Genomic DNA, 27,755 nt, shown 5'->3' with positions numbered 1-27,755 from the left:
GCTAATTAAAATCCTTTGCTGACTTGAACTCAGCAGGGAGGCTGCTAAACTATGCAGGGTACTCCGTCGGTACTCGAGGACCAGAGTTGAGAACCACTGGCCTGGCGTAGACGCTACAAATGAAAGTTAGATTCGTTTGAGATTTGTGAATCGGTTCAAGCGATTTGTTGAGAAGAATCGGTTCAAAAGAATCGCTCGTTCACGAGTCGGACATCGCTATTTGGCAGGGAGCGGCACAGAGAGAGAGAGCGGCGCGCGAGCATTACCACAGCAACGCGTGGATTCAGCTCTGTTTCCATCTCTTCACCAGACGAGGCGGAGGATTTAAAAAAAAACATTTTTCTGGGACCAGTTTGAGGACATACGGCTCAGCGTGGAAAAACCCTCAGAGGTGTTTACCCTTGTTGTTTTTAGTCGGGAGCTGTCGCCTGGGAAGGTGAGCTTTCCACGATAAAAAGTCTACAGCGGGGCTGCTGCGGTGAGGCAGGCAGGCAGGCAGGCGAGGCGAGGCCGGTCAGCTTGGTGGTGGTGGTGGTGGTGTTATTTTTGTTTTTATTGGCTTGTCAACAAACTGTGACTGTGACACGTCCCGACCCATTTTTATGAGGTTATCCATCGTTTTCGTGGTAAACCGTGGTGATGTTGTGCAGCTGCGCCTCCCATCCGCGGACTGTATTGTTGCTGGATGCAAGTTAGCAATACTAGCATGCCGGCTAACCCCCCTCACGTTTGATAGCATAGCTTTCCGTTACAGGCAGGATAGAGGGAGCCGTTAACTTACCGTTTAGCCGTATGCCGGGGGACGTCGTTTCTTCGCATACGAGCTGAGAGAGGACCCGAACTCAGCATCTTAGAATAAGAGTAACGGTGCTCCAGATGTAACCTCAGTCTCCTCCAAGGCTGACAGCCTCGCCTCCTGTCTCTCCGTCTCTCTGCCTCTGATGCTCCCTTATTCTTTGTCTACCATCGTTATTGTGCCGGTCCTTGAGCTTAAGGGCGAATCACACCGATTTTTCTAAATTTCTGCATATTTCACTCACAAGATGTAAAAAAGTCATTCAGAGTTTGATGTGAAATGGTTCGTTGTATAGAAACTTGCCTAGTCTGATTTTCTTTACAGTGGTGGTGGTAGGAACCAAATTTTACTTTTTAAATTATTTTATTTACATATTTATTATTTATTTACTATCTAAAACCACCAGTGAACCTACATGTGTCCTTTGACTGTTTATAAGGAATGTTGATGATGGTAAAATAATAGTAAATTTTAAAAAAGTTTTCTTTTGGGACTGTTTTGTCTCACAGCACCCTGCATGTCTCTCCCCCATGACTGGGTTTAAAAAATAATGTCTATGGCCAAGATTTTGTTGCAAAACTATCATAAAACAGTGTCTCAGACATTAGGCAGCAAATTTATAACCATTTCATGTAAAAACGTTCTGTGTGGGAGCCTTTAGAGGCATTAAACTCGTCAAACGTCTGGTTGCTGTCACTACTGCTGTGAACAATTCTGACTTGGTAAGTTTCTTTAGAACAGAGCATTTCACACCAAACCGCTCTGCATGATTGTTTATATCTTAGTTATTTAGGTATGCAGAAATTTTGAAAAATCAATGGCATTACCTTTTAATCACAGGCTTAATATTATATGTGTTATTAAGACCAGCTGAAGGACATAATGAGGATAGCTCACTGAGTATCTATATAGGTGATACTGTAGTAACTATATCTATCTATCTATCTATCTATCTATCTATCTATCGATCTCTCTCTCTCTCTCTACATATATATATATATATATGTATGTGTATATATATATATGTGTATGTATATATATATATATATATATATATATATATATATATATATTTATATATATTTATATATATATATATATATTGTTCATCCTGTGCGTGGTGTCGTGCCAGTGGTATACTTTATGAAACAGCTTGTTTACACAGTTTTCCCACTTCACCCCAGAATTTTGTTTACCAGCCGCTGGACCTACAAGCCTAATGTACTGGAGCTATCAAGAACACTCTTAAATTGGGTGCGTTGTAAAATTTAAAGAACAGTTGTTCTCGAGTAGACCTACAGACGTGTCTTTCTGGATGGCACAGACTTCTATTATAGTAGCCTTAAAATGTATAAGTTTAACTTAAATGCTTCCTAATACAGATAGTAAATTATTTGAATGCATGTTAAGATAATATTTTGTGTTACTTTTACAGTTACAATGCTTTGTGAGCCAGCTGAGCCTGCTCTTTCTCCTTGTACACTCCTTGAATTCCTTGGCATATTCATAGTAACCAGTTTTGCGTAATATGTTAGCGACCTCATACATGCCATATGCACTGTGAGAATAACAGTGTGTTTCTTTGTGCGTGGGTTGTGCATACTTAGTTGTGTATGAGGGAGACAGAGAAAATTAAAAGTCAGTGGCGGTCTCCTCCGATTTACACAACAGTAGGATACCCCACCATAAGCCTGCTGTGTCCCAGTGCAGTAGATGTGTAATTTATGGCTCTGTCCCGCTGTAACTAGAGCTGAGAGAGGAATCTGGAGGGTGTGAGGGGGCATGGAGAGGCTGTATTTAGCCGAAGAACTTTTGATTGGCATGGTTGCATGCGGGCGAGGTACCCAGGCACAAACACAAATGCTGAGCAGCCTGTAGGGAGGTTGTTAAAGGAACATTTCGCCCAGAAATGCTAATGTTGTCATGATGAAGTTGGGCCAGGAGCAGCCAGCTAGCTTTCGTGCACTTCGGCATTTCTTTTGTAGTTTGTTAATGTTAGGATGATAGAATCTTCTGAAAGCTGTGAGTAGTAGACTGCTACATACAGTAGGTCAAAGTGTCATTGCAAAACATGCTTTCAGTTTCTGTATGGCTTGTTGACAACAGATTCACAGATTTGTGCATTAGACAGGTTATATGATTATAATATGACTATATGATATGCATATACTGTAACAGATGTACTGTAATCACTATTTGATATTAAGTGTATAATAATGTTTCTTATATAGTTTTTTTTCTTATACAGTGTGTTACTGTTTTGACCCTGTTTGACCATGTCCATTGTAGAGGTGAGAGGTATACCAGTATAGTGAACACCATTATGATGCCGTCTTATGATATGGATTTTACCATACTATGGATAACAAGCCTAAAAAATGCTAAACCACAAATATGACTTCTCACGTAAGTTTCTGAAAGTCTACACATACTCATAGTACATCTGTTGGTACCCATAAACCATGTACAGTCTAGTTCTCCATGCCAGAGTGACTTGAAAGTAGAGATGGCACAATACTTTATCTTCTTAGGTACTGATATTAAAAGATTGGCTGATACTGATGCAAAGCTGACACTGTTTTCCTCAGTGCTATTAGGCTTTAAAGGTTATTAGTTTTAATGAAAGTACTTCACTTAATATTGGCACTAAAAGTAGGCTGTCATGCTTAAAGTATTCAAACACACTACATTTTCTGCATACTGGCCCAATACTGGTTTCTGCCCTGTGCTGAATCTCCAGTTTTGCCTCCACTCTAGAGATCCAGTGGAGTCTACTGAGGCTTTTTAATCAAGGGGACTTTGGTCACCATGGTGTCTCCAAGGCCTGAGCTCAGGTCTCCACTAAACAGTTTGTAATGATGTTTGCAGTGTGGGTGCTCTAAAGTTGTGGAAGAAGCTCTAAATAGGAGGTACGTGCATGAGTGCAGAGCAGTTTTCTGAATCAATATTATCCTTCTACTATAAGTGTATTGATTTAATTCATAACTAGCATTTGCATAGGATTCTCTTGTCGTCTACACTGCGGAATAAGACAATGAATCAAATAGGGAGTTAATGGGCTCCGATTTATTTCCAAGTAATTTTGGACCACTTATATTGATCAGTTTGTCATAAAATTTTAACACAAGGCAAAGGCTAACTGGACTTATACAAAAAGGAAAAACAATACAAGGTTTTTGCACACAGTGATGAAGTGGCAAATTGTAGTATTATGCTTATATTAGCGCTTGTTGCGATATGCCTTGAGATGCATTGATCCTTTAAGGTCATAGCAAAAAAAGCAGCTATTTCTGCTGCGTAATCTCCTCTTTATTGCTAATAAGGTGATTTCTAAATGCTGATGTTGCAGTAACTTAAATAACATTATATAGCAAAGCCTGGTTCGTTTCTATAAGTATGTTGTGTCACAAACTGCCATTTTGAGCAAATAAACACACAAACTGAATAATACTTCACACATCAGGCGCCATTTTTTTGCCTCTCAAAAGTATTGCAAAGGCTAATTTCACGATAACTGTTAACAAACTTCATACTGTGCAGCCTAGTCCTGACTAAACTGCACTAGAAATGACTAGACAGTGGCCAGCCCAAAACGTCTTTCATATTATAGTGCATCCTCAGGCTCTTTAAGTAATGCCAAAGTATTTAAATGTGAAATGCTGGATGTCATTTTCGAAAGGCCTGGTTGTTACGTTTTTAAGGGAGCAGAAAAAGAGTGCACAAGCTGAGAGTGAGGACATGATCATGCAACACACACATGGCTGTCACTGGTCCGGACACAGCGCACTCAGGAAATAAATACTCTACCCTTCACTTTACTAATACATAGAGAAGGCAGCATCTCCTAACTGGTCAGATTTCTTCTCAGATTTGAGATATTACACCAGTTGAAGGAAGGTCCAGATATTTTATTTTTTAAGCATTTGCAAGATAATTTTACTGCCAACGTTCTTAATCCCTCTTTTTGTGTGCACTGAGCTTTCCACTTGAGTAGAACAGAATAGTTTGCCGATTATGCACCTTCTAATTAAGAGGTGAAATAACTACTGATGAGGTCTTTATCCACATTTTAAATGTTATAATGGGCTTTTTTCAGGAATAGAATTCTGCAGACAATGAAGACTTTCCAGACATTAGCTGGCTAGAAGTTACCTCTTGTTGTGCTCTTACAGTCCAACATATTTCAAAGCCTCCTTCTTCAGTAAAGGTTCCTCTTTCTATTGCTTGGTCCAGCACCACCTAATGCCAAACTCAGCCATTCTGAGTGATAGCAAACCTGTACTAAATCAGAAGAAAAGATCAAACCTAGACATTCAGCCCCTGATAAAGACTGTATAATGTTCACTGTACTGATTAAGATGTAGAGTAGTACAGCTGGTAACCGAATGGACGAATCTTGAATTGTTATGGCAGATTCCGATTTCTTCATGGCCAAATTGGCCAATGGCCGAAATTTTTGGCAGGTTTTTATTGTTATTGTTTTAACCAGAAGCATACGTTATTATACAACATTTTGTTGAAGGTGTAATGGATATCATTGAAGTACAGTGTGATTGTGCTTACCTGGCTGATATTATTTACGTCATAAAATTGCGACACAGATTGACCAAATTAAAAATAATTTATTGGCCGATTGCCGACCTTGTGTTGGAACAAAAAATCTGCCAGTTCCAGTCTTGGCTGATCATGCATTCCCGGTAAAAAGCCTTTTGTCCTCTCTGTGCTCCACCCACAAATACACTCTTTCAAATTTAGTAAACATATGTTGTGAAGTTGGATAAGCTTTACAGTACATTGACAAAAATTATATTCAGCCTAATGAGATATTGTAGTGGGCAGCTCCGTAGAGGTGTGCTATAGTCTAACAGACAGGTGACTCAGTTGCTATTCCTGGAGTGCTATGGGAGCATCCTTGGCTTTGTTGCTTTGTTAAAACCTTTCCAGTGATGTGATCTCACCAGAGATCTTCTCAGCGAAAATGGACAGGCACCTGATCAGGTGCCCAGATGCTGTCTTTGTTCTGTCTGTGTGCATCTTCTGTCTATATGAGTTTACAGCTCACACATAGATGGGGATAGATACCTTTGTTCTGTATGCAAGCAACCTTAAAAACTGGCTTCTGATTGACTAGGTTTATGTTAGAAAGTATCTGTTGATAGATGTTTTGGATAGCCCTTTGCAGTTTGCAAGTTTTAGTCACGGATTTCCAAACAGTATCACAAGTGGCTCTGAGGTTACAGGCATGTATGTGCATACTTTATTTCACTGGTCACCAGTTGCCTTACAACAGGATTTTAACTCAAACACTAATACCTCATTTAGCTAATCAGTGTCTTTAGAAGACCATGCTTACATGGATCAAGTGTGGTAGATCAAAGTTGAAATTTAACAGTGCAGGAAGAGCTTTATGTAAAGGGGTTTGTTCCAAAATACATTAAAAGCAACTTATTACAAATAGTTATAATGTATTGTGGAATTAACTTCATATATACGCCAAATATTTGGAAGAAACATTGATGTTGTAAAAGTAAAAAATGAACATGAAATTATTTTTTTCAAGAGATAATAGTAATGTGTTTATGAATATAGAACAAAAAGTTTGTCTAGATTAGCTCCTGCACCAGATTCCCACATTCATACGCTCCTTGTTTCATTTACTTAGGTGTGTATAATTTAAGAGTCTATTTAAAACTGGTCAGTATAAGTGACTGTTAATCAACAAAGAGTGTGAATGCTTTTCCCATGTAACATGCTAGAGTAAGAGCATGACAAACGCATGCAGTGATTTGGAAAAACTGCTTTGGTTAAAGTCAGTGTGAATAGGAAATCATATTGCGTTTACTTCCTGAAGTGTTGTTGAGTGAAATTTGGTATCAGGCAGTGGCTCATTACGTTTTGTTGGAAGATTACGGGAAAACCAGAATTTTGTCATTTATGATGAATCTTGTATAATGAGATTGGGGAAATTAGCAAACAAGGTAAAAAGGTCTGATTTGATTTCAGGGTGACTTTTAAGTAGCCATGTTATGTTGGTTGTTGGTGATTTTATGTAATTGTTAACTAGTGTAGAAATAAGTCTCTGATTATTTCCAGCATTTTAGCCTGTGATGTATATAATCTATAGGGCTTGAAGGTAGTTAAGGTTAGAATTCAAGGTTAGAAAGTTTGGATTCGTTTAATCATCTCAAAAGGGTGTCCTGTACACAGGGCCATACTATTGGGAGTATTTGTGTTGTCAGCTCTGATTAGCTGTGTCTGAGATGTAGACACCAACATCATGTCTCAGGTCAGGGAGAAGTCATGGAGCTTCACTGCGAGCAATGAAAAGGCAAGTGAAGTCCTCTGGTGTTCTGGAAAAGATAGGAGCTCGCTCATGGCCTCTGTCTGCTTGTTCAGAAGTGAAACAATTCAATGATGCGGCAAAATTGTAGTAAGAGTTTTAAATAGGTGCTTGGGCAAAGCTTCTGCGCAGTTGTACCAGAGAGAGGGGAAAAAATGTCACATTGCTGAAAAGAAATTTAAACAATTGTCAAAAAACAACAATAAAACTAACTTTCCAATGTAGGGGTCCTGAAAATGCAGTTCTGTCCAGAAGTCTGTGTATGTTCATTTGCTTGGGAAAACACGAACATTACAATAAAAGCAAATAAACATTATTTTATTAAATTGTATGTAATTTTTTAACATTAAATATAGAAATGTGATATCTGTCAGGAGTATTATCAGTCTATTGGCTTTTCTTTTTAAATTGTATGTATTTATTTTTTTCCCCCTCTAATCATAGCCAGTTCCTATCCACTAGTCAGCTAAGCCAGCCAGCAAATCTTATTGAACTGCTGTTAAAGCAGTGAAAGCAATTGAGGTGGTTAGCATTGAGCTGAATGTGATGGGGAGAGGGAGGGCCATCCTACCCACCCGGAGAGAGTGAGGGCAGTTATGCGTTGTGCTCTCTTGGCCAAAGATGGCTGAGGATCGAACTTACAAACTATGATGCTGATGGTTAGATCAAGGCCCCTCAGACCCAAAGTTGGCCCCTCAGACTGTTTCACTTGGACCAGCAGAAAGTTATTCTAACCTCACCCCCTTTAACTTAATTTTTATTTTCACTTTAAAATTTAATTTTCAAAATCTTTTGTTAACCAAATATAGTGTTCAAAAGTTAAAAAGTTCTAAAGTACTTTTTTAAAAACTTGGTTTGGAACCTATCTACCTTTTATATGTATACAAAGTCTTTTTGGCCCACAAACGTTGTACTTTGTGCCCTGGTTTAGACGGTCAACTTAACTTGAGAGCCATGCTGGTGGTGTTGTTGTTGTGTTAGGTTTTTTTTTTTGTGTATTTTGAAACTCTGGAGCATATGGTGGAGTTGAACAGATTCATTCAGTGTCTGGAGTGAAAGAGGACCCAAACTGTATCAGTAACTTTACTAAAAAACAAGACATTCTTGTTACTTTTTGCCGTGTTAAAGTTTATTAATACTTATTCTAATGTGATGTAAAGTTTTTACAACTTACTACTGATATAAAACTTTAAAGTATGGCCTGAGACGGCATAGTACTGCAAAATATACTTTAGTTCTTTGAAAACAGTTTAATATATAGCTTCTCTTGACTTTTCCAAACTTGTTCTCTTCAGCATTTCTCTGATCAGTTTTGCCCCCTCTCTATGTGCCTCTCTAAGGCAGTATTTAAGTAGGTCTAATGCTTGCAGGATGGGGGTCATGTGATGATAGGCTGGCGGAAGCTGAAGCTTCAGCACTAAGCACACCCGCCAGCTCCCCTCATCTTCTTTTATCCCCGTCTCTCTCCTGGCTGCCCCTGTTGTTCTTGTCATCCGCCATCTCTTTTCTCTTTTTCTTTCATGCCCCCAGTCTCATACGTTAGGCCAAACTGAGAATACAATCTGGCCGGAGGGCTTGGAAGGGCTGAGCCCCCGCCCCTCACCCGCTCTATTGTCTAATCTCCCACTCCATCTCTCTATCCACCATCTCTCTCTCTCTGGTTTCTCTTTCTCTCTCTGTCACTTTTGCTGTCTGCTAAAGTCTTTGTCATTGTTCAGCTGCCTTCCCTGCGCCCTCTATTTCTTTTTCTACCTTGTATGTCTGTCTGTCTGTCTGTCCGTTCATCTATCCAACTGTCCATCTATCTGTTAGGGGTGGCTCAATACCACTTATTCCTGTCCGATACCTCAACCTTGAGTATCTACCAATACCAATCCAATACGTCTTTTTCCCCCCTCTTAAACAACTAAGATGTTGATAATAGTCTGGATGCACTTTGTTTGATCTTGCCATCTAAATAAAATCATACTCAAACTGAGAAATAAATATTCTTCTCCCCTAAAGGAAGAAAGATGGCCAACAACTCAACTCAATTATGCAATGATGCTGTATCTTCTTATTAAAACAGTTTTCACACACAGAGCTTTTAGCACCATTTTTGATTGGTCAGCACAATTCAATCATTCAAAATAAAACTTAAAGTGAACTTTGTGCAAAAGTTTCAGCACTCAGTGTAGCCTATACTTCCATGACCTAGCAAGAAACAAGATGCAGTGTAGACCATAACTTATATAAGTGTAACTTTGCATAAAAACAATAGCAATTTCAGTATAAAATGTGCAGTGGAATGCAGAACGGTAGACGTGGCATCTTAAGGCACTCGCAACTGAAACTCTAGGCTATTACCCCGATATCAAGTCAACTGCATTACTGACTCTACACAGCCGACATGATGTCTGTGGTGCTGAAAGGTCTCACTTACGTTTAAGCTGTTTTCCTATGGCAGATGCTGCTCATTTGTCTTGTGACTAGGGCTGTCAAAATTCGGCAAAGATGACAAACACATAGGTTCCAAATATTTGAATATCTATTTTTGCACATTATGTCCACAAAACAAGGAGCGCACATTCAAAGAGAGAAAATCTGCACCAAACAACAATGCAACTACAGAAAATAAAAACGTTCAAGAAAGCAGTAAATCTTGAGCTGCCGATTGGATTATTAAATTGAGGCATAAGACTTTTATCTATTTATCTATCTATCTATCTGTCTATCTATCTATCTAGGCTGGCCATACATTTGTCTCTCTGCCTCACTGGATAGCCACTACATCCCATCACACACCACCCCCCTTCTCTTACTCTCTTTCATGCCTGTCTTTTCTGCTGAATCATTTAAAACCCCAAGGAAATCTTCAGTGCAAGCACATTCTCTCTTTAGACATAGACTTAAGACATTACACTTGGCACTTTTGCTTTGTCATTTAAATTTGTTCACCAGTTCCTCTCACATGTCTCGCTTACTCATTGAGGAGTTTGATTAGAATTCCCTGTACTGTCTCAGTTATAGTACATTTTAACTGAAATAAAGTTTTGTGCTTTGTGACCTTGTAATTTTTACTAGAAAAAGCTATGCAACTATAATGTCAGGCTGTGTACTTCATTTTTGAAACTGATATATAAAGTGCTATAAATATCTTGATGATGGAATGCATGATATGTAACTAATGAAAATCAATTAAATATCTAATATTGTTCACATTGAAACAAGTGGAGTAATTGTGTTGAAAGTTCTGAACTTTCACTTTCCACCACATTTGATTTTGTAAGAAGACAAGATGTTGTCTTGTTTTGTGAATAGAAAACATACTTCCCATGTTTTACCATTTGTTGACATTGAAACGAATGTAAACTCACGTGCTGAGATGCTCTCTATTATGTTTCCATAAAGGATACAGCTTTGAAGCAATTTTCAATTAAACCTACCTCTCTCCATCTTAATCCGTCTCTTATTCCTGCTCTTGTGTTTTTTGAATGAAAAGTGAGTATGATTCCACCCTCTGAATAGGTTGTACCATCACTGTGTCTAGAAGCAGGTTTCTTTTGCTCTGTTCTCAGTCACCGTTGCCTATCAGGCTGTGTAGCCCTCTAATGGGAAATGAATGACCTCCAGAAGACTTAGTCACGCTCACTTGCTTTTCATGAAAGTGTCCAGAGAGTGAGAAGTCATGGCAGGTCACTGGTCATTGTCTCGGTACCTGTAACTTTTTCTAACACAGACAAGGTCAGCAGTTGCTAATCTACATGGTGCTTTTTAATCAGCTAAAGCCAGTTGCCTCCAAACAAGAGCACTATGCATTTGCAGTGACGGACAGATGGCCACTGCCACTCTGACCGGTTTTGGTACATTGCTCTGGGGAATCAATTCAACTCTGTCACAACATCTATGTCACTAGAAAGAGAGTGAATACAGCACTATACACTTACACTTTCTCTGTACTTAAACATTTTCTGTTTATTTACAGAACGACTGCTAGACTGATTGTGGTTTTGTTAGAGCTATGAGCTTGATCATTTGCCAGCCATGAAATTAAGATTCAGTATTCTTATTTTTAGAAACGTAACGATTATGCTTAATATGCCGACAAATGCAACACTCTGAAACAGGGAGCAGAAATCCTATTTCACGTTTGAACATTAATCTTGGAAATGGGGCATTGCCTGTTGTGCATTTTCCAAACAGTTCCATCTGTAATCAAAACCAAGGCTAATTCTCCTTTTTCTTCCATGTTGGAGAGGTTTAGTCATATTGTACTGCTTATTGAAACCTGCCAGCCTGGAAGTTGCTCATTTTCCATTTCAGTCATTTAAGGCATCATTTGAATATGCTAAGACCTCACTCTGTCTAAAAATATATCCGCAAAAGGCCTGTCTTCCTTTGATCCCCTTTAAAAGTCCAATCGGTAAATTCAGAAATGGAGGCTATAAACATATTGACTCAAGAAGTCTCCAAGGCCATCTTTGACCCAGTCGTTTATCTTAATGGTACAATTTTAGATGTTTTTCTTGTCACATGGCTGGCGCCATTGATTGGCACACTGTTGGCCTTTCTAGTTCATTCCAGTCTATGCAAACAGTTTTTCATTGTAGTTTTCTACAATCTCTCTGAAACCAAGTGTTATTGATTTTTTTCCTTAGGAATAATTGACCAAAATCTTGTTAATTCTTACCTAAAAGGTAATTGCAGCTAAGAGTAATTTGATTCTTTGCTGCTTTCACATTTTTATTCCCTAATTCTGTATAACCTACTGTAAAAATGGCAGGTCATTTGTCACAGGAAAGCAATAAAGGGAAATTTCTTCTTTCTATTTAATAAGCTTAAACGTAAATTTATACTGCACTGCATCTAGACTAACGACAGCAGAGGGAGACGTTCAAACCTGTAGGAACACTATTCAGAACAGGAACATTCACTGTCTTTGCTAGCTTTTATGCCTATGAGTCATAATTGCACATTTTTGGCTTTCTTCTGTGGGTCATGTAGGAAATGTGTACATTTAAATGCAGCGTTATGTGTTTATGCTGTGTGAATGTGTCTTGGTTCTTTCTGTGGGTACACGTTACAGGATTTGCACAGTTATAAAAATCCTGGAAAAATCATGGAATATAGAAATTTGGTATTCCAGGCCTAGAACAGTTATGGAAAATAACGAGTGCTGAAAAAATCATGGAATTTCCTGGACTTCCCCATTTGAAGGACTGAAGAGTCTGGATCACAAAATGTCTCGGGACTAATATATCCACATGTGGATATGTTGCTTTACTAACATGTTGATAATCTGCATCTCTGCTAGCTAAAATGTGACATTCAGGGCGTGTATGTTGTGGAAGATGTTTTGAGCTTTAAACACTGGAGAACACAAGTTAACAAGCCAAATGTAAGAGGAAAAACACACCGCTACTGCTTCTCACGCCAAGACCTGCGTGACTAGCTTCTTTATTGTGAGTCACAGCACTCAATCTGCACTGTGGTGGCTAAACAAACATCACATGCTGCAGCTACATTAAGAACCAGCAGGCTAGCTGCTGAGGTACTCTCATTGATTTAATTTTATACAGTCTTTGTTGTACTCTGGGTACTCAAAGTTGTGAACTGACTCTCGTTACATCGCTGTCCTGAATGCTGTGAAAATTGTGTCAAATATCACTGACGTTGCGGATTTGGATGAGACTAAAATCACTGAGGAACTTCGATAGCCTAATAAATACCTAATAATAAATAATTACTTCCCCACGTTATGTAAAACTAATCTCTCCCAAATTGAACTTCAGTTAGATGACTAGTTTTTCTGGATAAATAAATGCCTTTGTTATTGATAACTCATTTAATTTAAACCCATATGGAGCCAAACGTAATAAAATGGATAACAATTTCCACCTAAACATGATGTGTCTGCATCCAAAACATGTCTGTTATGCGTTAAGACAAGGCGTTAAACCACTCTTTACAAATGAAACCGATGGACATGTTTGCACATGAGAATATGGGATGACAGAAGTCAAAATAAAATATGTTGGCTCTGAAATTATGGAACATAAATGTATTGAGCAAAATGACAGATCTGCTTTCTGAGGTCAGAGAGTTAAACCTGGTGCAGAAATCTGTACATGGATCAGATTTCAATTTCACAGTCATTCCATTTAAACAGCATTTTGACTTAATAGCTAGTAATATTTAAATATTAATTTAATATTTAGATAATGTAGACCTGTTTCCTCTCAGAACAGCTGTCTGTATGTTAAATTAGTGCTGAGCAGTTGCTGATAAAATTCAATATCATGGCATTTTCAAATATATCACAGTGTAATGCTATCAGGTGATATTAAAGTTTAACATTAATAAAATTAATCAACTAATGCTTACTGAGTTTCCTTATTTTTATGGATTTCAAGTAGATTAATTAAATAAAAAGGACTGCATTCCATTAGTAAAGTACACAAAATTAAATGATGCATATGTATCACAGATATCACTGAAATTATTACTAAAATAGGAAGTAATATGTTAATAAGTAATAAGTATCACAGTATGCTGGTATAGATGATGTATCGCCCAGCACTTTGCTAAATGTTTGGCATGGAAATTTCATTTTATGTCATGGAAAAGTCACGAAAAACGTACGGAATTCCACTGTTTAAAAAGTGAACGAACCCTGATGTTAAAGCTCTCTTGCTCTGTTTGATATGCTATATTTCTGAAACAGAAAAGGCTTGAGTTCTATTTCAGCTATAGTTAGTGGCTTTCTTCATGGTGCCCGATGTAATGTGAAAGAGGCAGCTGTAGCCTTCTGGGGAGTTGTCTAGGGCTCTGTGAAGTCTTTTAATGCCTGCTGTTATTCAGTGGCTGGAGTGCTAGAGTAATCACCACTACTGTGGACAATTCCTCTACAGAGTAAAGAGTACCGTGGCCTGCACTGTGCAGCACTTGCCTTGTGTGTGTGTGTATGTACGTGCTAGGGCTGTCATTTTAAGCTAGTCGCAATTCTAACATAATTGTCTGATCGCAGTTGTTTAAGCTGATAACAATTATTTTCCGCAGTTGCTAGCTTGTTGTTGCAAGAAACTGAATGTTACGTTTACATCTGTTGGGTAGAGGCCAAAGCATGTGGTTAACAGTAAATAGAAAATGTTTTTATTGAGGGAATTGGCACTTCAGTCGAATTTGATGTTTGAATTTTTTAAGCAATATTCCAAAAAATGAATGAAAAATATTTGGACATTCTGTATTGATGCATTTAGTCAGTGATTGACTTCCAGAACTGCACACAGTATCTAAAACCAGACCACAAAAAGCAGTACTGGGTGAGATGCTGCTTGAAATTTACACCAAGTCAAGCAGTCAATTCAGTCAATTTTCAGTGGTTAAGATAAACAGACAGGTGCTAATGGTTTGTTACCCAGGCTATTGTTAGTCACATCCAACTGTTTAACCTTGTACCTTTTAGATTGAAACAGTGAGTTCGCGTAGAGTGTGCTAACTGGTACCAAAAAAGATAAATTCACTGAATTATTCCGATGTTATGTAGCTATGCTCTATAGTATCTGCTGTGTGGCACTGTGTTTCACATCTGATGTGCAGAAGCCTTAAGACCGCTCTAGTAGTAGTGTCTGTTCTTTCATTGGACTAAATAAATTAGAAATTATACTAAAACTTTAGAAGCCGGCTAGTGGGGTAAAACGTTCGGACTTCTCAAGGATTTTAAATATGAGAACATGTAAAGTTAGCAAGAAGATCATTTACTATTCAGTTTTTTAGACTTTTTTGACTATTTGAAAATTCTGTGACAGGCCTAATGTGCAAGCACTTAGAGTTTCAGCTTCTGATTGAAGTGAGGAAGCTCTTCATGTTACTTTCACTTTTTTCAAAATGGACAGTAGCCCAGTGTCGCTGTTCATCCATTCTGCTGGGAGCAAAAAATTGAATCTTATGTACACTTAAAGACATCCCACCCATTTGCTATTTGCTTTGTTTAGTGTGGAACTACATTTGCAAACTTGCTAAAACTCAGCTGAGGTTCCAACTGTACGTAAAAGGTCTCGCAAAATTTCAGCTCCTGAATTGAGGTGGAAAAACCCCCCGTTCTCCTTTCTTTTTTCTTTTTTGTCCATTTTGTAAGAAGTAAAGGATATCCGTTTTGTGCAGTTTGACCGAACCCAAGTATTCTCAATTAGCTGTATCATTAGGTACAGATCACCTCTTGTAAATGTATTTAAAACCTTTTGTGGGTTTTTTAACAATACAAAAAAAGCATATTGTGCATATTTGAAAAGAAAAAATTAAAAATGCCTGTCCTTAGTGTTCATGTACATACGCGCTTGGTTTCTGAATTTGGGTCTTTCTTGAATGTGTGGCTCTGTGTGTCTGTATGTGTGTTGTAGTGCACAAAAGCATGTTCAGGAGAACTTTCATCTCTCTCTCTCCAGGGAAAATGATAAATCCCTTTTCACTCCCCCCAACTCTGAAATACAACTAGGATACTGCAGTCCCAAAATGCAGTGTACATCATAGTGCGAATTAATCATGAAAATAATACACGCAGAGAGTTTGAATGCAGAGGTTTCGTTTGTAATTCCTTCTGCTTAGCCGATTAGGATTAAATGTATTCCGTTTGATTCTTCATGAGGTTGCGTTTGCCATTCTGTGTAACTGTCTTGAAATGCTTTAATACATAGTATGATTTCACAGAAGTTTTTTTTTGAAACCTCAGCTAAAGTGTGTCTTTTACGCATGAATTAATGATGAAAGAGCAGTAATATGCTTTTTACGCATGACTTAATACACAATCACTGTGACAAGAGATGAATTAGTGAAATATGATAAAAGTTAGACAAATTTATGTTTATTTCACTCCCTCTGATTTGTTAATGAGCTGTATTTTTATGTTAGGCATGTGTTGATGAATCTTTGAAGATTGTGAGAATATATGTTTTGTGTTCTTATCATTTTGATAAGGACGATGTAAGTGATAAACATAAACTCGCAGCGGCACCAAGCTTTCTGACCCTATTTTACATGCCTGGATGCTTATCAAGGTATTAACCTCAATTTGAGCTTTGAGTTAATCCATGTAAACAGTGGGAGAGGGGGTGGGGGGGACGGGTGGGAGAGAGCGAGAGAGAGAGAGAGAATGTGGACTGTTTGCATGTTTTTGTGTGTGAGGAACCTTCTATTTATTCTGATTCCTGTGTTTGTGATTGTGCTTATCAGAAGGCAGATCAGATGAATGAGTGATAGATGGTATATGCAATTCTCAAAGTGAACATCTGCCAGTTTAGCATCATGCTAATAGCTTGCAGGTAGCATTGTGCATAATTTAAGCAGTAGTACAGCCACAAAACAACTTTACACAATGTTTCCCTTGCTCCAAATGTAGCAAGACATGTTTGCATGTTTGGAGTCTGAACATTATAGTATAGATAAAATTTAGTCTTCAAGATGTTTGGATGAGAGGACATTATCTAAGGCGTAAGAGTAACAGACTCCTCTTATCCAGGTATCTATGTGGAAAATTAACTACAGTAAACAGTTAAAACAGGTCGGGAGGAGGTTGTATTTTTCTTTGCTTTATGTTTTCTTCCATGGTTCCTAACGTTGAAGTGGACGTGTGATCAAACACTGTGATGGTGTGTGAGTTGACGCTTCATCTTTGTAAAATAAAAGAAGATAATAATAGCACAGGTCAGTAAAAGCTGTGGTTGTAATGTGATGCTATCTTTAACCTTCTGGGGTCTGTGAACCCAGTGCATCAAATTAACTGTTTCTGTACATGTTTCTGCTGACTACTGAATGCAAAGAAGAACGTTCGGTCTCCCATCAGTGTATACTGTGGTCATTTCATGAACTTGTAAAAACTTTCATATAATAATAAACATAACATAGCACTGTTTAGTGCAGGAACCTTTGCTTTATAAGTACTTTTTGGATCAATAAATTACAACTGCCAGTCTCATATAGTGCCAGTCCAGCGGCACCCCTCTTCTCATGCTGGGGCTAATCTCAGATGGCGCCCTGCTCCCTACATAGTGCAGTACATAGGAATTTAAATACTGGCTCCTGCACCCCAACAGTGCATAAAACAGCTAAAAAGTAGTCATAAAACATCATTTGGGATTCAGCCACATCCATACTCGACAAATAGTGCACTATTTGTCTGTAGAAGCTGTAATTTCAAAAAAGCTATAATTTCAGAAAACCTTTATTGCTAGCACACTGTATGGCAGTACATAGGTGTTTAGGATTCAGCCTGGGGTTGACGCGACTTCTGACTGAAACACAGACATTTGAAGTGTGTAAGCCATTCAGGTGACATTCTTACATTGTAAGTACTTTAACTCAAGCCTGTGATATTAATGATGCAGTTGTTTAGGCTGTCAGCTATCTATTAGCCCGTTTTCTAGCTGACCAGCCTAGTTCTACTTAAGAAAATAAGTTGTCAGCCCCTCAGTTAAAAAAAAAAAAGGTACTTTTTTCATTAGTACACTCGGTGGTCCATGAGAGCAGCATTAGATTCAAAGATTATTCCATTAACAGCACAAGGATTTTTTGTTACAGTAATACAGAACTCAGTTGTTGTGAGGCGGTCATAGATATGCATATATCATGTATTGTACACTGGCTTCAAACACGGTTCAGTCAATCCGATTTTAGGACTGGAACCATCCTTTTTATAACACAGCTTTTTGTGCAGGCATGATACATGTCTGCTGCACTGTGCACACTTAACCAGCAAGGCCATGTTTCTAGAACAGTCTTATATATTTTAGTTACAATAAATGTGATATTAATGTAGGATATCACATTGCTCAACATATTTAGAAGTTCAGTTAAACATTTTTTTAAAAACAGCAGTAAATGACTTTGACGTCACTGGGGACTGTTACCGCAATACGAAACTGTCTTGGCTTGGACATGTTTATAGGCTCAGAGTGCAAGAAGGCAGTTGGTTCACAATAGGTCCTGGGTGAATTTTTTAAACCCAAATGTGAACTTCAGTGATCACCGAAAGTACATGCTGATGCAAAGTAAAAACAGGTTCATACACTTTCAAAAACTACATAAGCGTTTTATATGACAAACTGTTTTATTTGAGATTGTTTACAAACCTGATGTTATTTAGGTAAGTTTAAACATGCGGTTTGCACAGTGCGTAGCTTCATTAGTCTCATAGCAAAGCTAAAGAAACAAACTTCAGACCTCCAAATGTGTCTTGACTGATGGACTAATTTTCCTCTTACAGGTAAGGGGAAAATTGTGTAAATTTGAATTATTGCTTTATCATTGCTTTAAGGCCCTTAGGATATGCAGCTTAATTTATATGCATGAGGATATATATTATGTGTAGTTTCAGAGACACATTAGCCTTTTGAACTGTAATGACCATGCCCAGGTAAGAGGCTGATATGTTTTCAATAAATGATGGTTATCTGTAATAGAAACAGATCTTGTTTACTTTAGCATGCATTCTAACTAAAGATCAGGGTGCATTAACTACAGTGTTGTCTTAAATATTTATATTGGCGCGCTGTTTACAATGTAAAACTGGATTATGCAGTATATATACAGAAGCATATATTTGAGTAGGTGCACAATCTGACTCCAGGATCTCTCTGCATGGTAACTGTTAAAGTTCTCTCCTGAGATCTTGTTTGGTTGTTGTGTGAGTTGTCATTTCGCTGTTCACACTTGAGGATCCCTGACAAAAATTTCTAACACGTCAGTCTTAGACATGTCAGGAGGTAGAAACAGGCTTCCACTAAGCATCTTTCACCTTGTACAACTACAGCAGTGGTGATGAGACGGTTTTGTGTTTGAAAGGGATAAGACAATGTAAAGTTATATTAAGTACACAACACTAGGGACTGCAGATCACTCACTTGGCTTAAGATCACATGCTAGTTCTCCGGGGTCCCATGTCTAGCACAGTTTGGTGATTTACCTGCACAAACAAACTTGATTCTACTCTGCTAGTTGCCAGGTGTAGGGGTGTGTTTGAGTAGGGGAACTTCCAGACTGTGCTGGACTTTGGCTCTCTGGATTTGGAGAACGCTACTGTATAGTTTGGCTACAGTTATTAATGTACTAGCTATGGTTCTGTCATGACCGAAGTTCTATCAAGGTTCTGTGGTTCAATCAAGACAAAAGTGCTAACTAAGGTGCTGGCCTGACTGCAGTTGTGTATGTGTTAGTTGGGGTGTGTATGTAGGGCATTAAGAACCATCTGTGCTGGACCAGGCTTTTGTCAACTGAGCCTCGTGGTCCTCTGGTTGAAAACAAAACTGATCCCTTTTCATTTACTCTGAATGGAGAATCAGATGGGCTTTCATTCCTCTTTTTAAACAAAGCCCTAGTTTGGATTTTTGGCTATATACTTATGACCATAGTTTTTGAACGGTCAGTCATTAGCATATATATGTTTTTTTGACCTATTCAGTTCAGACTTATATTACAAGACACTTCTGTCTTTCCTACATTTTTAAAGTAAAATTTTCTGCTGTTTTCTCAGCTTTTGTTGTGATTTCCCTTTATGCCACATTAGCTTCCTGTGCTTATTTTGAAATGGAAAAGATGTGTGTTAGTGATAGTCTGTTTATAACTTTCACCTCTTACTCATCTATCGTGACTACATTACTAAGTTTAGCTTTGACATCACAGCCTGTAGGAGTTTATCTTTAGCCCGACAGCTACGTCCCTGCTCAATAAATTTGTGTCATTAGTTCACGCCTGCTGTTCCACTTGTAACAGATGAGTGCTGAAGGCGAATGTTCTGTTTAGTGCAAAACGTTATTTTATAATTTATTGTAGTAGAATTATTTGTTGTAGAATTGATGGGTAGAATTTGTGAACAATTGAATCAAGGCCGGACTATCAAACATGGCCACGTCTTCACTGTCATGCCTGAACTGTAGGCAGTGATCTCTTGCCAAGTTACGTCTTTACATCAGATTAAGACTTAATTTTGTGTTTGCTGGAGTGTTTTGCATCTAGCCAGGAACAGGGAGGGACTCCTGCACTAGTGTGACGCTCCTACATTATTTCTTTTCTAGGGGTCATAAGGTATTTTGCACTTCATTCTCTAACTTCAGGGTGGCATTGTGTGGAAACTGTAGCTCTTTGTAGAGGAATGTTGCGAGGGACTGCTGGTGGGGTTTCTGGAATGTTCATTTGTTATGGTGGTGTGTGTGTGTGTGAGAGAGGATCTGGATCTGTTTCTGTGGTGACACACAGGGCCGGAATCTCAGCCTTACTAGGTGAGAGAGAGAAAAAGAGAGAAAGTTTATTAGATTGTACTGGGTGAACTATCTGTTTGGTTTGTTTTTCCAATTAGTCATCCAGTCTCTGAAGCAAACACACATGCGCGTGCGCACACACAGATTTGCTCTGTGGAGATGGCCAGTAGCCCTCACTGTATCTCTGCACCTGTGCTGATAATGACTTGAGTGCTTGCAAAGCAGCAAAAATTAGCTGCTTACACCTTTTTTTTTAATGAGAAACACTAACCAGCACACAAAAGAAAAATTATAGTGTGTTCACCTGACCCCAGTGATGTCGGGAAAGGAACACAGACCTTAGTTCTAGAACAAAGGCACTGAGGGTGCATTACAAATAAATGAATGTGCACAGATTGGCACAGCACACATTATGCAAGCAGGCAAAAAAGAACTTCTCTCATGCCTACACAAACCAATCCCTACTGGAGAGACATTAACCATATCAAACTGGGCATCTCACTGGTGATCTGTTTTGATAATTTGGCGATGGACCCTGTAACTCATTTAAATCTGCTGCTAATGGAGTAATAGCACATGCATATGCGTGTTGGCCATTGGTGAAATCTGTCAGCTTTTTGTGTGTTGCATGTTTTCTGTCACTGTATAAAAGATGCACAAGACTTCCTTAAGTGATTTTTTTATTTATTCATTTTTCCAGAGTGACCATGCAAGTTCAGAACAGTGAGCACCTATCATTGATTTGTTTAATCAGAGTAATGATACAGCACTGCTGACATGTGACTTATATTCCTATTCGTGTGTTTTCTGATTTAAAATGGTAGTTTGTGACACAAAATAAATAGACATTTACATTTTTCAGTTTTGTTAGATCATTTGTAACCCTCTAGAAAACAATTCTCTGTAATGCCAATCCAGGTGGATCTAGTTCCAGTTTCTACATTTTATAAATGTTTAAGCATCGGTAATAGTGGATATCAACATGAAAAATATTAGAGATTGGCATCGGTCTAAGATTTGCATATTGGTGCATTCGTAATGATATTGTCCATGAGTGAGCTCATTAACATTAATTTCCATATTTGTAGGTTTTTGTAGATTTTTAATGATATTTTTGGTAAGGAATATTTCACTATTTCAGTGACTGACCAAGAAAAAGTGTATGGATTGATCTCATGTGGCCAACATCTGACCTGTTTAATTATGTATTGTTGCCAGTTCCTATGTAGTATATGGGATTGATGAATCACTAGTTTGAGGTAAAATCAGACAGGTCCTAACTGATAGACTAATGATATTCTTCATCCTATGCCACCAGAGCCGTCCTTCACACCTTAAAAAGTTCGCTGTACACTGTACTCTTCTTCAGGGGTTAAGCGGGCTGTTTCCCCAAAGCTCAACTGAGAGTGCAAAAATTCAAACTGAGGGTGCGTCGCACGCTCTTGCACCCATGAAGAGCTGTGCTTGTGGGTGTATGTGTGTGGAAAGTGCTGGGTGTTTGGAAGCGAGTTTTTCATGTGTCACCTCACGCTCACAGAGCCTTTTGTCTGGCGTGCTTTTCACCGCCAGCCACTGTCACGTTCCAGAACGGTCTGGTGTACCCCTGATTGATAGAAAAGTCTATATCCTCTCTGTGTTTTCTTTCTCTCTGTCTCTGTCTGTCTCTCTCTCTCTCTCTCTCTCTCTTTCATTCTCATCTGCTCTCTTCTTTCTTTTTTTCTTGTTATATTTTAACTGTTTCTTGCTTTGCTGTCTACCCTCTCTTTCCTCATTTTTTTCCATTCTGGGTCTTTTTTTCCTTCACTAAATGTTCTTGCGTCCCATCATGCCTGACCCCTCTTTCCTATATCTCCTTTTCTCTGTGACTTCAAACAGTACAAAGGCATGGATTGGAAGAGAGAGAGAGAGAGAGAGAGAGAGAGAGAGAGAGAGAGAATCATGTCCCATGAAATTGGGACTGGGGGTTTAAGTGGGCTCCGTCGAACCCTCATTCGTACCCTTCCTTCTTTTTCTGTTTCTTCTCCTTACCAGTGACGCAGTCCTAGTGACTTGCTGGTGACTTGTAACTTGCTAAAAATAACACTTTTTTTCACCCACCCTTGTTAACCCCTTAATCTCTTAAGGACCTGCTGATTGGTCCACACTTCAATTCCTCCTAAAATCGTATAATTATGTAACTTGCTTATTAGTGTCATAGTTATTACAGAAACATTTATAGCCTACAGATTAGTAACTGTGTAATAAGCCGAGGGTTCAAGGGGTTAGAACTGTTTACATCTTTAAATATATATATTTATTAAACATTATATATATATATATATATATATATATATATATATATATATATATATATATATATATATATATATATGTTTTTTTTTTTAATTAACTTCAAACTTGTACTTGTAAATACTTTTGTGTGGTGCACTACTTTTTGTTTACCAGTATGTCTGTCATGGTTATCTGTGTACCATGGATTTTGTGTTTTAGTTGGAAGGGTAAAAAAATTAATGAAAAATGAATATGTAGCCATATGCAACTAAAATGCCGTTGTTAAAAGACTATAGTACTGTTACCATTACTTAGAGTTACTCGCCTGTGCTGACTTGAGACTTGATTCGGGACTTCCTTGTCAAGACTTCAGACTTACTTGTTACTTGCAACTTAGTGACTTGTTTCCACCTCTGCCTTTGTGTGGAAATAAGTAATTTGCAGCTGTAATTTATTAACAAGGAATAAGCAGCCTGACACCAGGGTGACAAATGACAAATCGTGTTGAGATTTTTCCAAGTATGATTCAAGAATATAAATTACTGGTTGAGACAGATTGTTGGGGCCAGTTGTAGACACGAGATTCTCCAGAGGTCTCTGGCCTCTGCTTTCTGAACTTTTTGTTCCTACTGTCATTTCATTGCTTTTCCCAAGAGTATAGTACAAGAAATGAAAGAGAAACTTATAAACTTGTAAACTTAAACCGTCAGAAGCTGGACAGTGTACAAGCCCACACAAGACAACAAGAGCGGCCTCGAACACGCCCACAGCAGACAAACCTGAGGCAACATTATTGCATGGTTGTGTAAATGTACAGTAATGATTAAAGAGGCACTTTCAAAAGTTGTGGGTGTCCTTTAACACATCCAGCAACTAAATTTAGTTTCATAAAGAAAAGTGCTGAACTTGTTCTGATTGGTCTAAAGTGGGGACATTTTGTATGAACACACTTCAGATGAATATCCAGCTCTGCATATTTGAATTTTTTGATTATATGTCATTTCCATTCTTTTTGTCAGAGGTATGGACTCTAGTCATATGACCTGGACTCGAACCTGACTCGAGTCACACATTTGATGACAAGAGAAAAGGTCGAGAAAAACCTTAAAACAAGTGCAACGTTCACCATGAGGTTGAAGTTGACAGGTTATTATTCAGCTTCATATTGGAATTTGTTGTTCCACCTTAAATGGTACAACTTCAGCTTTGTACATTCACCATCATTTTGCTGTCTTTTCTGTAGCCTTTATTCAGCTCTGTTGTTTTGGTTTCTGTTGTTGAGTCCAGCTTTGTTCAATCACAATTTTCTTCACAGTGAAATTTAGATGTTCTAAAAGTCCCAAAAGACTAGATTTAATATGATCAATTAAGTGCTAAAACTAAATATTATCTGAACTTTTCCACCAGATTTGTGCTCAGGCAAGCTCAGATAATATTTAGATGAAAAGAATCGTGACATTTCAGATATGGATATTACGGAGTTAAACTGCAGGCTTGGTATTTGGTTATTATCTAAGACATACTACTCAGTAACTGCTATAAATTATTCAGTAACTACTATGAAACTAATACGTAAGTTATGTAGTTATATATTGAACTGTGGGATCACAGACAGGCCCTTAGGGTTTAAGGGGTTAACCGGCCGCAACTGACTGTCATTCATTATTTACAACAATGTTATCTGGCCCCTACTAGCTTTCATTTATTTTCAGCAACGTTAACAGTTCAGAGGGGGCTGGTATTTCTTTATGGCTGAGTGCTGGCTCAGCTGGAGAGGAACTGGGTGAAGATCAGGACAGAAAGGCAGCAGAGTGTATGTTGGGATTAAGAAGCAGGTCCTGCACTAAAAGACCTGCAGGTCTTTAAACTGTTTGGGGCAGAGGTGGTCAAAGTGTGAGCTTCTCTACAGTTTCACATCTGAGATTTTTCGTCAAGTTAATCTAAGCTTTAATCCTCACTACTTTTGGAATTTGGGTCTGCAGCTTAAGTTTGAGATTCCACAAAAAGAGGAAAAAAAGCAAAGGGAGCATCCGTCAGAGGTGCCGAGAGATTTAAGTGCCCTCTTCTCACACCAATAACCCACTAGTGCACACTGCAGCACACACTTAGACTTATTAAAAATGAAGCATGCAGATAAAATAGTTTTCAGGGCCACTTTTTGAAAAGGGTGACTGCACAGCTACAACGGTACCACATTGAAAGCGAACATCCGCAGGCAATAAGACAGCTATTTCATCCCTGTTCTCAGATAGTATTATGCGCCATGGTGTGAGAAGGATGTGGTGAACATCAACAACTTTTGAGAGCAACCAACCTACGTTGGGAAAGAGCCAGCCTTGGTAATGGCATTTATGTTTGTTTTAGCTTGGACTGGTAATGAGTGGTAAATGCTTTGAAAACTTAAGAACTTCAGAGTATAGAACTTGCAGTAACCTATCTTTATATATTTCAGTCATTTCATCAACTTTTATTTTTGTTCATACATCCCTGAACATATTATACTCAGTCCCTCGGTGATAATATAGTCAACGCCTCAGTGTACACAAAATCAAGTTCTTATGTAGGGTATGTGTAAAAGATTTTGGGCAGTTTTCTTCATATACATGCTTTTGCCTGGTCTCACTAGTAAGTACTACATCCCATGGTCTAATATCTTAGTGCGCTTGATGTTTGCGCTCGTAAGTGTGCATATTTCAGGCATGTTTCAGAACCACAACTATGTTTTATAATTCATATTATTAATTAATTGCAGACTAATGAAGTTATTATTCCAGTTATTGATCAAAAGAATTTAACAAATTTGCATCCATAGTTGATGTACTGTATTTACTAATGTGATAATGATGTACAGATCTGAATCAAGTACATGCAGTGCGTCACTTCCTTCAATGCACTACTTCTCTCTTCATGACTTTCTCCCTCTCTTTCTGTGTCTCTCGCACATACGCCCTTAGAAATGGGATATTAAGGTCAAGAAGGAGTTGGAGTGGACAAAAGAGGTCAGGGGTGTTTGTGCTAATGAAAGCTGTGGTGTGTGTGTGTTTGTAAGGTCACTGACAGAGCTTGGTCTAATCCTCTCTTCACTTTAAAGCCTTAAAGGGGAATTCAACCTATTTTTCAAAATGTCTGCTTTATTAAATGAAGAAGATAACAAAAACGTCATTCAGGGTGGTTTGATGTAAATGGACTGTTTTAGAGACACTTAATGAGTCAGGATTGTTCACAGTTGTGATAGGAACCAGCCATCTGAAGAGATGATTAATGTTTCTAAAAGGTCACTCACAGAAAGTTATTATGGTTATGAACACACTGCTTAATGCCCAAGATATTGTTTTACCATTGTTTTGCAGTAAGGCTTAAAACATTTTTTTTTAAATCTGTTCATGATGGAGTTGTAAGGCAAAACATTACCTAAATAAAACATTTTTCCAGATTACCAGCTATTTTACCATTATCAGCATTATATATTAAAACATACTGCTACACTTGCCATTGTCATTGTCATCTTTTCCACTGCAGGGCCGAGCGATTCTGAGCACGGAGGGTAATCGTTTCCACACGGACACGGGCTCAACCTGCTGTGCCATCTCAAACTTGAAAGCATTCAAATAAATTCAATTTGTTCAAATAAATGAAGGCAATGCACAATTTTAAATCCATCATTTAATAAACATCAAAGCTTCAATCTAAAACCAATTTCTAAATGTTAAATGATGCTGCCTAACCAGCTAAAAGGGAGTAGCTTCTCTCAACAGAACAGATTGGATTCTGACTATTAAAAGCTTTACTGACAAATTTAGATAGTAATGACTCATATCTGAGGAAGCGAAGTCGAGTAGCTGATGTTGGAAGGACAGAAACCTAAAATTAACCTTTTCTCTGGTGTCTGGATCTGAAGTCTCCTAGCTAAGCTAATTCTAGCCGGCTCTTCTCTCCTAGCTAACTTAGCTTACCTAAAGAGATCCAAACACCAGGCAATGGGCGATGCTAATGTAGTAATCCGGCTACAGGTAAAACCCACCATAGTACAGTCTGTTTCCGTAACAGATGCTCAAATAACACCCATTTAGAGGATAAACAAGATGACAAGATGAGCACGCTGAGAGAACAGAGTTGGAGTGACAGACAAAATCAAACGTGTTTGTGGTGGTGGTGTGTATCTTGCTATTAGCCTGTTAGCAGTTAGCCATTCATTTGTGAGGTTTTCTTTGGTATCTCCTGGTTCTGATTTACCGGTACAACAGATGGAAACAGAAACCGTAACCATTCTCACGAGTCTGGAACAGCACGGAACGGCCCAGAACAGTTTGGCTCGATAGTGGAAAGGCGGCCATTGTGACCCCTGGTTCCTATCACCACCACTGTAAAGAAATCTGATTCAGTAGGTTTGTCTACAGTTAATAATTTCACATCAGACAACTCTGAATGACTTTGTTTACATCTCAACTGTTTAATTACGCAGAGAAGTTTTGAAAAAATGGTGGAAATCTTACTTAAAGTAGATGTCAGATTGACTGTTTACTGTATGTCTGGCTGCTGTTTGGTCGTGGTCTTTGTTTTTTGCTTCATTTTGCTAACTGTGTGTACATGTTTCTGTAACTGTGTGTGCACTCAGCACACTCATATTAGAATTTGTGGACTCTTTGGGTGTGCCACACAGTGGTCCCTTGCAATCAGAGACAGCTGACATCGCAGCTGAGTGTGAGCAAGTGTGAGCGTGTGTGTGTTTGTGTATATTACAGCTGATGGATGTAACTGCCACTTTGACAGAGGAATGGTGTGACACTGAGTGGAAATAGTATCGCACTCATAGTGTTGATCAGAAATATCAAATTTAAACTTTTAACATATTTAAAAAAAGAAAACTCAGGTTTCAAAATTGCAGTCTGTCACAATTTGACACTGCTTTCCTTCCTCCTAATGTGCATTCTACTACACGTTGTTTGCATTGCTGCAGAAGTTTGTCCTGACTGTTGTCCAAAAGTGCTTTGAGCTGTATTCATATGATAACATGTTGGACCATCACCAGCAATCAGTCTGTCAGACACACTCCTGACCATTAGAGCCGCTGTGTCCCTGCTGGAGGGAGATGTTCCCACTCACAGTCTGCATTTAGAGCCAT

The 27,755-nt window shown here is 38.4% G+C and overlaps 1 protein-coding gene across 3 annotated transcripts in view; it reads left to right on the top strand.

Annotated features, from left to right (window-relative positions):
* Positions 1-220: 220 nt before the first annotated feature.
* ctnna2 (catenin (cadherin-associated protein), alpha 2) overlaps positions 221-27,755 on the top strand; it is a 550,144-nt gene continuing 522,609 nt past the window's right edge. The window contains exon 1 of one of the 3 annotated variants that reach the window (XM_036583115.1): positions 221-391. Coding sequence is in view for 1 of the 3 variants with exons in the window: in XM_036583112.1 (XP_036439005.1) it covers positions 2,797-2,818 (22 nt within the window). In the remaining 2 variants the exon portion in view is untranslated. Of the gene's footprint in view, positions 437-2,634; positions 2,819-27,755 lie in introns of those variants that run through there. The other 2 variants (XM_036583114.1, XM_036583112.1) reach the window with 2 other exon arrangements.

The sequence above is a fragment of the Colossoma macropomum genome, unplaced genomic scaffold (genome assembly GCF_904425465.1).
Source record: "Colossoma macropomum unplaced genomic scaffold, Colossoma_macropomum, whole genome shotgun sequence".
Classification (NCBI taxonomy): Eukaryota; Metazoa; Chordata; class Actinopteri; order Characiformes; family Serrasalmidae; genus Colossoma; species Colossoma macropomum.
The sequence above is the reverse complement of the archived record's forward strand: the minus strand, read 5'-3'. Positions and strand labels throughout refer to the sequence as shown.